Below are 17,310 nucleotides of genomic sequence, written 5' to 3'. Positions count from 1 at the left end.
ATTGCAGAGGTCTGTGCAGACGTTTGATGTAATCTTCCTCCCATCTTACAGAGACATACCAAGAATTCCAGAAACATCACATCCTCCTTTAGAATCGAGTAAGTGTTAACAAAGCTCTGGTTTTCCTTGATGAACAATACGGCATAGTTCATTGGTGTTAATATACAGTACTGTCTACCCACTGAGTTGTTTGCGTCTTTCGCATCCTGGTTCTTTCCCCTGGCAGCGGGCTCCAGTTCCTTTGAGTCTCAGAAGATGGAGCGTCCCTCCATATCGGTCATGTCCCCCACCAGCCCTGCTACCCTCAGAGCCCTCCCCGTCATCCTGCCTGGACAGCTCTCTGTGAGTACTGGATATATGCTGTATCTACACTGGACTATACTGGACTATTACTGGACTATACTGGACTACACTGGACTGTACTGGATTATACTGGACAATTACTGGACTGTACTGGATTATACTGGACAATTACTGGACTGTACTGGACTGTAATGGACTATACTGGACTATACTGGACTATACTGGACAATTACTGGACTGTAATGGACTATACTGGACTATACTGGACTGTACTGGATCTACACTGGACTGTACTGGATCTACACTGGACTGTACTGGATCTACACTGGATCTATACTGGACTATACTGGACTGTAATGGACTAAACTGGACTGTACTGGATCTACACTGGATCTACACTTGATCTACGCTGGACTGTACTGGACTATACTGGACTGTACTGGACTACACTAGACTATACTGGACTGTACTGGATCTATACTGGACTATACTGGACTTGACAGGACTATACTGGACTGTACTGGATCTATACTGGACTATACTGGACTTGACAGGACTATACTGGACTGTACTGGACTACACTGGACTATACTGGACTTGACAGGACTATACTGGACTGTACTGGATCTATACTGGACTATACTGGACATGACAGGACATGACAGGACTATACTGGACTGTACTGGACTGTACTGGATCTACACTGGACTATACTGGACTGTACTGGACTGTACTGGACTATACTGGACTATACTGGACTATTCTGGATCTAAACTGGACTACACTGGACTGTACTGTACTTGACAGGACTATACTGGACTGTACTGGACTTGACAGGACTATACCGGACTTGACAGGACTATACTGGACTGTACTGTACTGTACTGGACATGACATGACTATACTGGACTATACTGGACTACACTGGACTGTACTGGATATATACTGGACTACACTGGAGTATACTGGACTTGACCGGACTATACTAGACTATACTGGAATATACTGGACTACACTGGACTGTACTGGATCTATACTGGATCTATACTGGACTACACTGGACTACACTGGACTATACTGGACTGTACTGGACTGCACTGGACCCTACTGTACTGTACTGGACTATACTGGACTATACTGGACTACACTGGACTGTACTGGATATATACTGGACTGTACTGGACTGTACTGGACTATACTGGACTACACTGGACTGTGCTGGATATATACTGGACTACACTGGACTATACTGGACTATACTGGACTATACTGGACTGTACTGGAATGTACTAGATATATACTGGATCTATGCTGGACTATACTGGACTGTACTGGACTATACTGGATCTACACTGGCCTGTACTGGACTGTACTGGTTCTATACTGGACTATACTGGACTGTACTGGATCTACACTGGACTGTACTGGAATGTACTAGATATATACTGGACTATACTGGACTGTACTGGACTATACTGGACTATACTGGACTGTACTGGATCTACACTGCACTATACTGGACTGTACTGGACTTGACAGGACTATACTGGACTACACTGGACTGTACTGGATCTATACTGGATCTATACTGGACTACACTGGACTACACTGGACTATACTGGACTGTACTGGACTGCACTGGACTGTACTGGACTGTACTGGACTATACTGGACTACAATGCACTATACTGGACTGTACTGGACTTGACAGGACTATACTGGACTACACTGGACTGTACTGGATCTATACTGGATCTATACTGGACTACACTGGACTACACTGGACTATACTGGACTGTACTGGACCACACTGGACTATACTGGACTTGACAGGACTATACTGGACTGTACTGGATCTATACTGGACTATACTGGACTTGACAGGACTATACTTGACTATACTGGACTGTACTGGACTGTACTGGATCTACACTGGACTATACTGGACTGTACTGTACTTGACAGGACTATACTGGACTGTACTGGACTTGACAGGACTATACTGGACTTGACAGGACTATACTGGACTGTACTGGACTGTACTGGACTTGACAGGACTACACTGGACTGTACTGGGTATATACTGGACTACACTGGACTATACTGGACTACACTGGACTATACTGGACTTGACCAGGCTATACTAGACTATACTGGCATATACTGGACTACACTGGACTGTACTGGATCTATACTGGATCTATACTGGACTATACTGGACTATACTGGACTGTACTGGACTGTACTGGACTGTACTAGAACAATACTGGACTGTACTAGATCTATACTGGACTATACTGGACTGTACTGGACTATACTGGACTATACTGGACTGTACTGGATCTACACTGGACTATACTGGACTGTACTGAACTTGACAGGACTATACTGGACTATACTGGACTGTACTGGATCTACACTGCACTATACTGGACTGTACTGGACTTGACAGGACTATACTGGACTATACTGGACTGTACTGGATCTGCACAGGACTGTACTATACTGGATCTACACTGGACTACACTGGACTGTACTGGACTGTACTGGACTATACTGGACTGTACTTGACTCTACTGGACTGTACGGGACTATACTGGACTGTACTGGATCTACCCTGGACTATACTGGACTGTACTGGACTATACTGGACTGTACTGGATCTACCCTGGACTATACTGGACTGTACTGGACTATACTGGATCTACACTGGACTGTACTGGACTATACCGGACTATACTGGACTGTACTGGACTATACTGGAATATACTGGACTATACTGGACTGGATCTACACTGGACTATACTGGACTATACTGGATCTACACTGGACTATACTGGACTATACTGGGCTATACTGGACTATACTGGACTGTACTGGGGAGGCTGGATACATGGATGTATGGATGGATGGACGGATTTACGAACAAACAGCCAGACAGATTGATAGATGGCCTATATTGCACTTTTCACAATGTCCTGTGTAATCCACAACCAATGGTCTACTCTAACTGGATTCATTCAGTCACATTAATCTAATCCCATAATGTTGTTCCTAGGTAAAGCTGTGGTATGACAAAGTGGGCCATCAACTGATCGTCAACGTCCTTCAAGCCATAGACCTGCCCCCCCGACCGGACGGACGACCCAGGAACCCCTACGTCAAGATGTACTTCCTCCCTGACCGAAGGTAAACCGGTCTCATATTACTAGGGTTAACATTAAGTAGTTCTTATACATGTGTAAACACACAGTAATTACTGAAGTATATTACCAGTACAGGGGTTCAACATTGTACATAAACTAATCGTTTTCTTATGTAACTGTATCCAATATACTTTAAACACACTGTCAACACGTTCTCTTCTGATTTGCTTCCTGTCTATGTAGTTTTCTGTTATATTTCACCATCCTTATAGTGAGTCACAGACCCTTATATGGGGACAGTATGTGACAGATACATACATGACTCGCTGACTTCCTTTGACTCACCTTCTAAGGTTCGTCTTCCCTCCCCTAACATTCCTCTGCCTTCTCCCCTGTCATGTTCCCAGTGATAAGAGCAAGCGCAGGACCAAGACGGTAAAGAAGAGCGCTGGGCCCAAGTGGAACCAGACATTCCTGTACTCCCACGTCCACCGCAGGGACTTCAGAGAACGCATGCTGGAGATCACTGTCTGGGACCAACCTAGAATACAGGAGGAGGAGAGTGACTTCCTGGGAGAGGTAAGATACGCACGCACACGCACGCACGCACGCACGCACGCACACACACACACACACACACTGTTTATAGTACATGTGAATTATATCTTCATTTGTGTGTAAATTATTACTGTTCTCGTTTTTTATTCATAGATATTATATTTGTGTGTAAATTATTACTGTTTTCAGATTTTTATTTAATAGATTTTAGATGTGTATGAATGTTTTCCTGTTTTGCAAAATGCTATATACCCATTGGTTAGCTGGAATGGAATGTTCGTGTCCTGTATATTTGACTGTGATATGTGGTTGTCGTACCTGGCTATCTTACGATAAATGCACTCACTGTAAGTCATTCTGGATAAGATCTCGTTGATCATTTCTTTAAACAATTAAAGCTAATTTACCAACATTTGTGAAAATGAATATGTAGCGTTTTGAAATGAAACTCTTCATAAACATACAGTATACACAGAAAACAAAACACACACACATTCATTTGCACGTATCCACACACACTTGCAAACTCAAACATGCACAGAGAACCACAGATGGACGCCATCATGTCCTCAATTCTGACGTTGTCTTGTTCTATATGTCTCTCACTTTCTCTCCTCCTCCTCCTCCCTCTCTTCCCTCTCACTCCTAGATCCTGATAGAGCTGGAGACTGCCCTGCTGGACGACGTTCCTCACTGGTATAAGCTCCAGACCCACGACGTGTCCTCTCTACCTCTGCCCCAGCCATCCCCTTACCTCCCGCGGAGACACACCTCTCACGACAGCCCCAGCAAGAAACTACAGAGTAAGTCTTGTGTGTGTGTGTGTGTGTGTGTGTGTGTGTGTGTGTGTGTGTGTGTGTGTGTGTGTGTGTGTGTGTGTGTGTGTGTGTGTGTGTGTGTGTGTGTGTGTGTGTGTGTGTGTGTGCGTGCGTGCGTGCGTGCGTTTGCATGCATGTGTGCGTTTGTGTGTGTGTATGTGTGTACAGTATATACATTATGTGTGTGTGTGCATGCGTGTGTGTGTGTGCATGCGTGTGTGCGTGCGTGCTTGTGTGTGAAAGAGAGCGAACGAGAGAGCGTTTGTGTGTGTGCATGCGTGCGTTTGTGTGTGTGTATGTGTGTACAGTATATACATTATGTGTGTGTGTGTGTGCGTGCGTGCGTGTGTGTGTGATGTATTGACACTGACTTCGGGAAATAGATTCTCCCTGCTACAGTATGCCAAGATGAAGTTCCTATGAACTTGTCTCCTGTGTGTGCGAGATCGATCGCAACTGCCATGGAAATTCTCAACCCTTCTGTGTGTAAACTCTCTACCCTACTGCGTGTAAACCCTCTACCCTACTGTGTGTGTGTAACCCTACCTTGTGTGTGTGTGTGTGTGTGTGCGTGTCTATCCACCGTTGTGCAGGGTCCCATCGCATCATTGACACAGAGTTTGATGATACAGGTATAGCGGTAGTATCTGAAGGTGGGTGGGGGGGCATGGTTACTGTTACCCAGCTTCAAGTAGTGAGAGTCCAGCACTGGAGGAGAGAGGTGCGGCCGCGTTATATCTCCCCTCATACCCCGGCCTATCTGGCCTCTCTAACCATGGGCTACGTCATTTGATCCCAACTGACCACCTCAGAGATGTTTTACATCGGGGGAAACGTCCTTGGTTCCCAATTTGACCCCACACTTTGGATTTAACTCTGATTTAAAACAGGCAGGGGTACTTCTACCAGCCTTTTGTAATACCAGCGTATACTACAATGATACTATGGTATTACTACAATTCTATTATAGTATGTGTTCTGCCATAATACTGTCCACAGCCTTTCTCCTCCTCTGCCGGACCGTAGTAATGCAGCTTGTAGAGAAGATCCACTGGGAGCACTGAGTGCATGGAACTATAGAGCCGTGATGTCGCTGTCCATTCCACTGACGCCGTCACCTGCATGTCTGGTAGTAGAGCCTGAAGTAGTAGTGACTCCGTACAACACAAGGATACGGTGTATAAACCAGTGCCTGATTCACACCATAGGGTCAACATGAACTGTGCTGTTCTGGCTCGGCTATTTCAAAAAGGGTACAAGGCTACTTAGCCTGGGTGCCAGACAGTTTCTGCCTTAGCCAGGTTGCCGTTGCAAGCTGGCAATGGGGTAACTTTGTCGAATGCAGAAACAGTCCATTACATAAGTTAGCTCAATACCTGGTGTAACTATCCAATGCAACTCTTCAAATGTAACCAAAAAACCTCCGGTGTAAAATATCACACTATGATGTGCTACAGTTTTCAGTCTGTATCATTTGTCCTCTCAGCTCCCTCACGTGGCATGAGTTTGATTAGACTAGAGCTGCTATGGGCCACTGTATTAATAGAAGCACCAGCATGATCTCTGTAGTTTTGGGAAAACCAAGCGATCACCTGAAGTGGCGATGTGAGTGCTCAACACTGGCACATTTTGTGATTCCTCCTCCGTACGTGTGTAGGTGCAGAGCGTAACTCGAGGGAGAGGGAGAGGAACAGCACCCTGACTGTCCCAGAACAGCAGAGACTGGCCCAGCACCGCTCCAGATCTGTGTCCCCTCACCGCGAGGACATAACAAGGACCCGCTCCCGCCCTGCACACGTCCCCATGCAGAGGTAGCTGCAGTTTCAATATCACGCAGTTGTCGGAACTAGAAGCACAAGCATTTTGCTACACTCGCATTAACATCTGCTAACCATGTGTATGTGACAAATAATATTTGATTTGATTTGATTTGATACCTAAACTAGTCTCACGTACATCGGAATCACGATGTTGCCTGGTTCTCGACGAGACTACACCCACACACATCTGCATTCTTCTTTCTCTCTCTCTCTCTCTCTTTCTCTTTCTCTCTCTTTTTTCTCTCTCTCTATCGCTCTCTTTATCGCTCTCTCTTTCTCTTTCTCTCTCTCTCTCTTTCTTTCTCTCTTTTTTCTCTCTTTCCCTTTCTCTCTCTCTCGCTCACTCTGTCCCTCTTTGTCTCGCTCTCTTTTTCTCTTTCTCTCACTCTCTCTCTCTTTCTTTCTCTCTCTCTCTCTCTTTCTTTCTTTCTCACTCTCTTTCTCTCTCGCTCTCTCTTTCTCTATTTTTCTTTCTTTCTCTCTCTCTCTCTCGCTCGATCTCTCCCTCTTTTTCTCGCTCTCACTCTCTCTCTCTCTTTCTCTCTCTCTATCTCTATCTCTATACAGTGCCTTGCGAAAGTATTCACCCGCCTTGGAATTCTTCCTATTTTGTTGGGGGATTTGTATCATTTGATTTACACAACATGCCTACCACTTTGAAGATGCAAAATATCTTCTTGTGAAACAAACAGAAAACAGAAAACTTGAGCGTGCATAACTATTCACCCCCCCAAAGTCGATGCTTTGTAGAGCCACCTTTTGCAGCAATTACAGCTGCAAGTCTCTTGCGATATGTTTCTATAAGCTTGGCACATCTAGCCACCGGGATTTTTGCCCATTCTTCAAGGCAAAACTGCTCCAGCTCCTCCAGCAATCTTTAAATCATACCACAGATTATCAATTGGATTGAGGTCTGGGCTATGACTACGCCATTCCAAGACATTTAAATGTTTCCCCTTAGTTAAACCCCTCAAGTGTTGCTTTAGCAGTATGCTTAGGGTAATTGTCCTGTTGGAAGGTGAACCTCCGTCCCAGTCTCAAATCTCTGGAAGACAAACAGGTTTCCCTCAAGAATTTCCCTGTATTTAGCGCCATCCATCATTCCTTCAATTCTGACCAGTTTCCCAGTCCCTGCCGATGAAAAACATCCCCACAGCATGATGCTGCAACCACCATGCTTCACTGTGAGGATGGCGTTCTCGGGGTGATGGGAGATGTTGGGTTTGTGCCAGACATTTTCCTTGATGGCCAAAAAGCTACATTTTAGTCTCATCTGACCAGAGTACCTTCTTCCATATGTTTCTTGAGTCTCCCACATGCCTTTTGGCGAACACCAAACAGTGTTTGCTTATTTTTTTCTTTAAGCAATGGCTTTTTTTCCCGGCCACTCTTCCGTAAAGCCCAGCTCTGTGGAGTGTACGGCTAAATGTGGTCCTATGGACAGATACTCCAATCTCTGCTGTGGAGCTTTGCAGCTCCTTCAGGGTTGTCTTTGGTCTCTTTGTTGCCTCTCTGGTTAATGCCCTCCTTCCTTGGTCTGTGAGTTTTGGTGGCCGGCCCTCTTTTGGCAGGATTGTTGTGGTGCCATATTCTTTCCATTTTTTAATAATGTATTTAATGGTGCTCTGTGGTATGTTCAAAGTTTCATAAGCCATATGCCATAAGTGTGCAAAGCTGTCATCAAGGCAAAGGGTGGCTACTTTGAAGAATCTAACATTTAAAATATATTTTGATTTGTTTAACACTTTTTTGGTTTTTACATGATTCCATATGTGCTATTTCATAGTTTTCATGTCTTCACTACTATTCACATTCATTCATACCCACAGGATGACTCTTCAGCACACTTTAATGGCTCAAATCAATGACCTTTTATGTCCACACTATGACAAAACCAACATTATTAGCGAAATGTTATCACAGTAACACTCAGTAACCAAAGCCTCAGTAACACTCCTCTCTATGTCCTACAGGAGTCTGGATGAGATCCATCAGAACCGCCACCACTCCTGCTCCCCCGCTCGTTACCATGACTCCCACGGGGAGCACCGCTCCGGGGACTCGGACTACGAGTACTCCGAGGACAGGTAACATCACCCAGACAGTGGTGGCTGGTGGCCTTTGTTTATTAGGGAGGAGGTTAGACGTTAGATGCTGTAGGTACTGTATCAGGGAGTTTAAGATTACAGCCGGTCTGAGAATAGTTTGGTGACTTATGGCAGGGAGAGAGTGTGTGCAGGTTATGCAGTGAAGTTTCAGTGTTTGTGTACAATATGGATATACTTTGGAGTATCTTATTTGAGTAGAGCTTTGAGTTCAATATAGGAGTTGATGCCGACATGGTTTCCTCCTTATTATGTTCATTTGCAATGAAATACCTGTAGAAGTACAGTATTCCTATATGCACAATTATTTCAAAGTGGTTGACCACTAGCTTTTAATTTTTGAGGTTGAAAGTGTCAGATACTCCAAGGACAAGTGGAATAGCAGGCTACATTAGTACTGTTCTATACTAATAATTACTAATACGACTAACAGTCTAATGCAAAAGCCTCTTCCTAAAAGTTTAGTATCATATTTATTATTATTGATGCTGAATCAAAATTATGATTTCATGATTTCTTCTCATTCATTTCTCATGAGCGGGTTCGTCTGATTTGACCATCCTCTTACGTTGTTGTTTTTGATTGGTTTGTTCGGTTCACCCATCGCCATGGCAATCACAGTGAGGTCCTCGAGATGCACAGGTCTATCCGAGGCGGGAGTGCCGAGTGCCTGCACACAAACAGGTAAACAAAAACAACAACAACCAAAAAGCCAGAGACGTGACTGTTATCGTCCCTACCCACCATCTTTCTTCTATTATATTACCCATCGTTCTTTGCATTGTCATTCAATGTTAACAACTCCATTTTTAACTTGGTCAGTGATACTACAGTCTATGGTTGTGATAAAGAAAGTGTATGTTATGTATCATGTGGCAATATTTTTGTTTAATTTGATGTGTTCCTATTCCATGTACTGCATCAATGTTCGCTTTTGTCTACCTGCATAGAAAGTGGACAATGTGAAAGTCATCTTTGTAATGTATTCAGCTTTATATAGTTTTAGAATATCGATGAGTTCGTTTCAGACACAAAGGGACTTATTTTGTTCACCCGAGAGGCCAAAAATAGTACCACACACTCTCCATGACACCATAAAAACATTGAGATTATATTGGTTTTAAACAGATTAGATTACAGAATAGCTCTATCGTTTACCTCAGAATAGTATGAAAATCTCTCTTGGTGAATTACATTTTTTGTCTGAACATTTTATTAATAGCAGATTAATGTTATTTTTGCCTGGACATTTTATTTATACAATTGTATTGTTTTTTCCCCTCTTCTGTTTTTTTCCCCCTCAATCAATGCACGGTCTACACTCAAATAACTACACAGGGGCGTAGCTAGGTCCAGCAATAAACTACCACCCAAAATGCCCCTATTAGTCAATGGTATACACAAGGACATATACAGGTAAGAGAGTAGAATAAGAAAACCCTGCTCTCTTTCCCTTTTCTCTTCCCCAAAACCTCAACTCAACTCATCGTAGGCATTTTGTGGCTTATGCCGTTGTATCAACGTTCTCTCAACACAATTCATTCCCCACTCCGACTCCTAACAGAGCTTTACAGATCCGATGTGGTACCCGTCTCCGAGGGTGTCTCAGGGGGAGTTGGGATATGTAAAAAACACATTTCCAACCGGACAACTATAAGCATCCACCAAATTATTATTTATTATAATGTGATGACCCTGCACCGGATCTGTTACAGTAATACTATGGTGGTACTTCACTGTATATTTTAATACTATAATCCTGTGTACTGTCCTATACACAGTAGATACATTACATGCTTGGTTTCCCCATGCTATAATGCTTTGACACGTGCAACTTAACATCTGTTTAGATGGCCTTATATCATCAGTATTACATTTAATCTCCATCCATATAATGGACGGCAGGACAATCCCCCATCCCTACTTTCACCGTGTTCTCTGTGGTCGTCTATGTCTCGGGCCTCCATCAGACAATCCCCCATCACTACACAGTAGTTGGGGAGAGGAAATACTGAGAATGGGGATTAGGATGGAGTAGATGTGATATTCTGATGTCAAATCTGGATGTTCCTCCTCCATGTCTCAAGCTCTAGAGATGTCCATCTGACATTTTTATTGCTTTGCTGTTTTAATATTGTTTGTTTGTTTACCTCAGTGTCACTGTTGGGTTTCCTTGCACATCTTTATCATTGTTCAGTATTTGTCCTCTCATTCCTTTTGCATGCATGTCAAATCTAGGTTTTCTTTCCTTTCTTGCATGCGTCTATACCATCTCCCACGGATTCACACGCGTGTAGCAACACCCTCCCTGCATGCCTAAAGAGCAAGCCTCCCCGGGGGCATCAGGGAGGGGGCGGTCCCGCCGCCCGTAGCGTCCTCACGCACCGTGTGCTCAGGTTCACTGATGAGGTCACCGTTAGGTAAGAAACCCATTACCCCGAACAGACGCCCTACTCGCTCCCTTCGCCCTTCCACCCCCAACGGACTTCACCTCTCCACCCCAACCCCACGGATTACCCTCTCCCGCCGCCCAAAAGGCCTGCCTTTGCACTCCACCGTCCATCCCTTTGTGAGTGATCGAATGCTCATCCTTAACCTCAACTTGTGTAAGACCACAGGACACACAACAGGGTTGACTGTATTAAACAATGAACAACTAAGTCCTTATTGGCACACTGCAAACCATAGCATACATTGGGGCTCGGTGTCATGTGAGGCATGCGATGCTAGTTGGACACAGCATCTTTTCCAGTGTTGTGTTGACATCCATGGCCCCAACAAAGGCCATGACATGACAACGACAAGACCCTCGACTGTAGTAGACTCCCTGCCAGAGAGAAGGGAGGACGAAAGAGATTGTGTGTGATAGAGAGAGTATTTGTGCTGTAGTTTGTCTGCTCACGCAAATTTCACCCAGTCCACTCTCCTCTTCCACCAAGAGCAAGTTCCCATGGCAACGCTCCAACCTTCACATCAGGTGGACTGACTGTACAGTATGGCCGCAAAGGACCGCTATTGTAATGAATGGAGGTTTACAAGCCCCCTTATAAGTTTGTTCTGTATCTAATGTTTGTTCTTTCTTTTCTTTCTGTCTCTCGTTTCCCCCTCCCACCTCTATTTGCAATTCCTTCCTTCTGTCTTGGACTCTTTATTTCCCTCGATTCTCTCTCTCTGTTTTTTTCACTCTACCATTCCTTCTCTCTGGCTTGCACGCGTCCTTTCACTCTGTCCCGCCTCTTCCTCTTTTCCCTTCTCTTCCCTCTGTGCTACTGTAGTGATCTGCAGCCCGGTCTGGACCGGGTGAGGAGTGCCAGCAGCACCTGCCTCAGACCTGACACCAACCTCCACTCTCCTGATAAACACAGGTACACACACACCAACCTCCACTCTCCTGATAAAGACAGGTACACACACACCAACCTCCACTCTCCTGATAAAGACAGGTACACACACACCAACCTCCACTCTCCTGATAAAGACAGGTACACACACACCAACCTCCACTCTCCTGATAAAGACAGGTACACACACACCAACCTCCACTGTCCTGATAAAGACAGGTACACACACACCAACCTCCACTCTCCCGATAAAGACAGGTACACACACACCAACCTCCACTCTCCTGATAAAGAAAGGTACACACACACCAACCTCCACTGTCCTGATAAAGACAGGTACACACACACCAACCTCCACTGTCCTGATAAAGACAGGTACACACACACCAACCTCCACTCTCCTGATAAAGACAGGTACACACACACCAACCTCCACTCTCCTGATGAAGACAGGTACACACACACCAACCTCCACTCTCCTGATAAAGACAGGAACACACACACCAATCTCCACTGTCCTGATAAAGACAGGTACACACACACCAACCTCCACTCTCCTGATAAAGACAGGTACACACACACACCAACCTCCACTCTCCTGATAAAGACAGGTACACACACACACCAACCTCCACTCTCCTGATAAAGACAGGTACACACACACCAACCTCCACTCTCCTGATAAAGACAGGTACACACACCAACCTCCACTCTCCTGATAAAGACAGGTACACACACACCAACCTCCACTCTCCTGATAAAGACAGGTACACACACACCAACCTCCACTCTCCTGATAAAGACAGGTACACACACACCAACCTCCACTGTCCTGATAAAGACAGGTACACACACACCAACCTCCACTCTCCCGATAAAGACAGGTACACACACACCAACCTCCACTCTCCTGATAAAGAAAGGTACACACACACCAACCTCCACTGTCCTGATAAAGACAGGTACACACACACCAACCTCCACTGTCCTGATAAAGACAGGTACACACACACCAACCTCCACTCTCCTGATAAAGACAGGTACACACACACCAACCTCCACTCTCCTGATGAAGACAGGTACACACACACCAACCTCCACTCTCCTGATAAAGACAGGAACACACACACCAATCTCCACTGTCCTGATAAAGACAGGTACACACACATCAACCTCCACTCTCCTGATAAAGACAGGTACACACACACACCAACCTCCACTCTCCTGATAAAGACAGGTACACACACACACCAACCTCCACTCTCCTGATAAAGACAGGTACACACACACCAACCTCCACTCTCCTGATAAAGACAGGTACACACACCAACCTCCACTCTCCTGATAAAGACAGGTACACACACACCAACCTCCACTGTCCTGATAAAGACAGGTACACACACACACCAACCTCCACTCTCCTGATAAAGACAGGTACACACACACACCAACCTCCACCGTCCTGATAAAGACAGGTACACACACACCAACCTCCACTGTCCTGATAAAGACAGGTACACACACCAACCTCCACACTCCTGATAAAGACAGGAACACACACACACCAACGTCCACTCTCCTGATAAAGACAGGTACACACACACCAACATTCACTGTCCTGATAAAGACAGGTACACACACCAACCTCCACTCTCCTGATAGAGACAGGTACACACACACCAACCTCCACTCTCCTGACAGAGACAGGTACACACACACCACCCTCCACTCTCCTGATAAAGACAGGTACACACACACCAACCTCCACTCTCCTGATAAAGACAGGTACACACACACCAACCTCCACTCTCCTGATGAAGACAGGTACACACACACCAACATCCACTCTCCTGATAAAGACAGGTACACACACACACCAACCTCCACTCTCCTGATAAAGACAGGTACACACACACAAACCTTCACTCTCCTGATAAAGACAGGTACACACACACCAACCTTCACTCTCCTGATAAAGACAGGTACACACACACCAACCTCCACTCTCCTGATAAAGACAGGTACACACACACCAACCTCCACTCTCCTGATAAAGACAGGTACACACACCAACCTCCACTCTCCTGATAAAGACAGGTACACACACCAACCTCCACTCTCCTGATAAAGACAGGTACACACACACCAACCTCCACTCTCCTGATAAAGACAGGTACACACACACCAACCTCCACTCTCCTGATAAAGACAGGTACACACACACCAACCTCCACTCTCCTGATAAAGACAGGTACACACACACCAACCTCCACTCTCCTGATAAAGACAGGTACACACACACCACAACCTCCACTCTCCTGATAAAGACAGGTACACACACACCAACCTCCACTCTCCTGATAAAGACAGGTACACACACACCAACCTCCACTCTCCTGATAAAGACAGGTACACACACACCAACCTCCACTCTCCTGATAAAGACAGGTACACACACACAAACCTCCACTCTCCTGATAAAGACAGGTACACACACACCAACCTCCACTCTCCTGATAAAGACAGGTACACACACACCAACCTCCACTCTCCTGATAAAGACAGGTACACACACACCAACCTCCACTCTCCTGATAAAGACAGGTACACACACACCAACCTCCACTCTCCTGATAAAGACAGGTACACACACACCAACCTCCACTCTCCTGATAAAGACAGGTACACACACACCAACCTCCACTCTCCTGATAAAGACAGGTACACACACACCAACCTCCACTCTCCTGATAAAGACAGGTACACACACACACAACCTTCACTCTCCTGATAAAGACAGGTACACACACACCAACCTCCACTCTCCTGATAAAGACAGGTACACACACACCAACCTCCACTCTCCTGATAAAGACAGGTACACACACACCAACCTCCACTCTCCTGATAAAGACAGGTACACACACACCAACCTCCACTCTCCTGATAAAGACAGGTACACACACACACAACCTCCACTCTCCTGATAAAGACAGGTACACACACACCAACCTTCACTCTCCTGATAAAGACAGGTACACACACACCAACCTCCACTCTCCTGATAAAGACAGGTACACACACACCAACCTCCACTCTCCTGATAAAGACAGGTACACACACACCAACCTCCACTCTCCTGATAAAGACAGGTACACACACACCAACCTCCACTCTCCTGATAAAGACAGGTACACACACACCAACCTCCACTCTCCTGATAAAGACAGGTACACACACACCAACCTCCACTCTCCTGATAAAGACAGGTACACACACACCAACCTCCACTCTCCTGATAAAGACAGGTACACACACCAACCTCCACTCTCCTGATAAAGACAGGTACACACACACCAACCTCCACTCTCCTGATAAAGACAGGTACACACACACCAACCTCCACTCTCCTGATAAAGACAGGTACACACACACCAACCTCCACTCTCCTGATAAAGACAGGTACACACACCAACCTCCACTCTCCTGATAAAGACAGGTACACACACCAACCTCCACTGTCCTGATAAAGACAGGTACACACACACCAACCTCCACTCTCCTGATAAAGACAGGTACACACACACCAACCTCCACTCTCCTGATAAAGACAGGTACACACACACCAACCTCCACTCTCCTGATAAAGACAGGTACACACACACCAACCTCCACTCTCCTGATAAAGACAGGTACACACACACCAACCTCCACTCTCCTTATAAAGACAGGTAACACACACACCAACCTCCACTCTCCTGATAAAGACAGGTACACACACACACCAACCTCCACTCTCCTGATAAAGACAGGTACACACACACCAACCTCCACTCTCCTGATAAAGACAGGTACACACACACCAACCTCCACTCTCCTGATAAAGACAGGTACACACACACCAACCTCCACTCTCCTGATAAAGACAGGTACACACACCAACCTCCACTCTCCTGATAAAGACAGGTACACACACACCAACCTCCACTCTCCTGATAAAGACAGGTACACACACACCAACCTCCACTCTCCTGATAAAGACAGGTACACACACACCAACCTCCACTCTCCTGATAAAGACAGGTACACACACCAACCTCCACTCTCCTGATAAAGACAGGTACACACACCAACCTCCACTGTCCTGATAAAGACAGGTACACACACACCAACCTCCACTCTCCTGATAAAGACAGGTACACACACACCAACCTCCACTCTCCTGATAAAGACAGGTACACACACACACCAACCTCCACTCTCCTGATAAAGACAGGTACACACACACCAACCTCCACTCTCCTGATAAAGACAGGTACACACACACCAACCTCCACTCTCCTGATAAAGACAGGTACACACACACCAACCTCCACTCTCCTGATAAAGACAGGTACACACACACACCAACCTCCACTCTCCTGATAAAGACAGGTACACACACACCAACCTCCACTCTCCTGATAAAGACAGGTACACACACACCAACCTCCACTCTCCTGATAAAGACAGGTACACACACACCAACCTCCACTCTCCTGATAAAGACAGGTACACACACACCAACCTCCACTCTCCTGATAAAGACAGGTACACACACACCAACCTCCACTCTCCTGATAAAGACAGGTACACACACACACCAACCTCCACTCTCCTGATAAAGACAGGTACACACACACCAACCTCCACTCTCCTGATAAAGACAGGTACACACACACCAACCTCCACTCTCCTGATAAAGACAGGTACACACACACCAACCTCCACTCTCCTGATAAAGACAGGTACACACACCAACCTCCACTCTCCTGATAAAGACAGGTACACACACACCAACCTCCACTCTCCTGATAAAGACAGGTACACACACACCAACCTCCACTCTCCTGATAAAGACAGGTACACACACACCAACCTCCACTCTCCTGATAAAGACAGGTACACACACCAACCTCCACTCTCCTGATAAAGACAGGTACACACACCAACCTCCACTGTCCTGATAAAGACAGGTACACACACACCAACCTCCACTCTCCTGATAAAGACAGGTACACACACACCAACCTCCACTCTCCTGATAAAGACAGGTACACACACACACCAACCTCCACTCTCCTGATAAAGACAGGTACACACACACCAACCTCCACTCTCCTGATAAAGACAGGTACACACACACCAACCTCCACTCTCCTTATAAAGACAGGTACACA

The 17,310-nt window shown here is 45.7% G+C and overlaps 1 protein-coding gene across 6 annotated transcripts in view; it reads left to right on the top strand.

The window, feature by feature from the left end:
* Positions 1 to 17,310, top strand: part of LOC139568548 (regulating synaptic membrane exocytosis protein 1-like) — a 126,444-nt gene that overhangs the window by 76,846 nt on the left and 32,288 nt on the right. For 3 of the 6 annotated variants that reach the window (XM_071390458.1, XM_071390459.1, XM_071390461.1), the window contains 10 exons: positions 52 to 98; positions 227 to 342; positions 3,362 to 3,492; positions 3,857 to 4,028; positions 4,657 to 4,810; positions 5,419 to 5,478; positions 6,483 to 6,636; positions 8,619 to 8,732; positions 9,372 to 9,434; positions 12,026 to 12,115. In XM_071390458.1, the coding sequence (XP_071246559.1) occupies positions 52 to 98; positions 227 to 342; positions 3,362 to 3,492; positions 3,857 to 4,028; positions 4,657 to 4,810; positions 5,419 to 5,478; positions 6,483 to 6,636; positions 8,619 to 8,732; positions 9,372 to 9,434; positions 12,026 to 12,115 (1,101 nt within the window). The remainder of the gene's footprint in view (positions 1 to 51; positions 99 to 226; positions 343 to 3,361; positions 3,493 to 3,856; positions 4,029 to 4,656; positions 4,811 to 5,418; positions 5,479 to 6,482; positions 6,637 to 8,618; positions 8,733 to 9,371; positions 9,435 to 12,025; positions 12,116 to 17,310) is intronic. The other 3 variants (XM_071390460.1, XM_071390462.1, XM_071390463.1) reach the window with 2 other exon arrangements.

This window comes from Salvelinus alpinus, chromosome 2 (assembly GCF_045679555.1).
Source record: "Salvelinus alpinus chromosome 2, SLU_Salpinus.1, whole genome shotgun sequence".
NCBI lineage: Eukaryota > Metazoa > Chordata > Actinopteri > Salmoniformes > Salmonidae > Salvelinus > Salvelinus alpinus.
The sequence above is the reverse complement of the archived record's forward strand: the minus strand, read 5'-3'. Positions and strand labels throughout refer to the sequence as shown.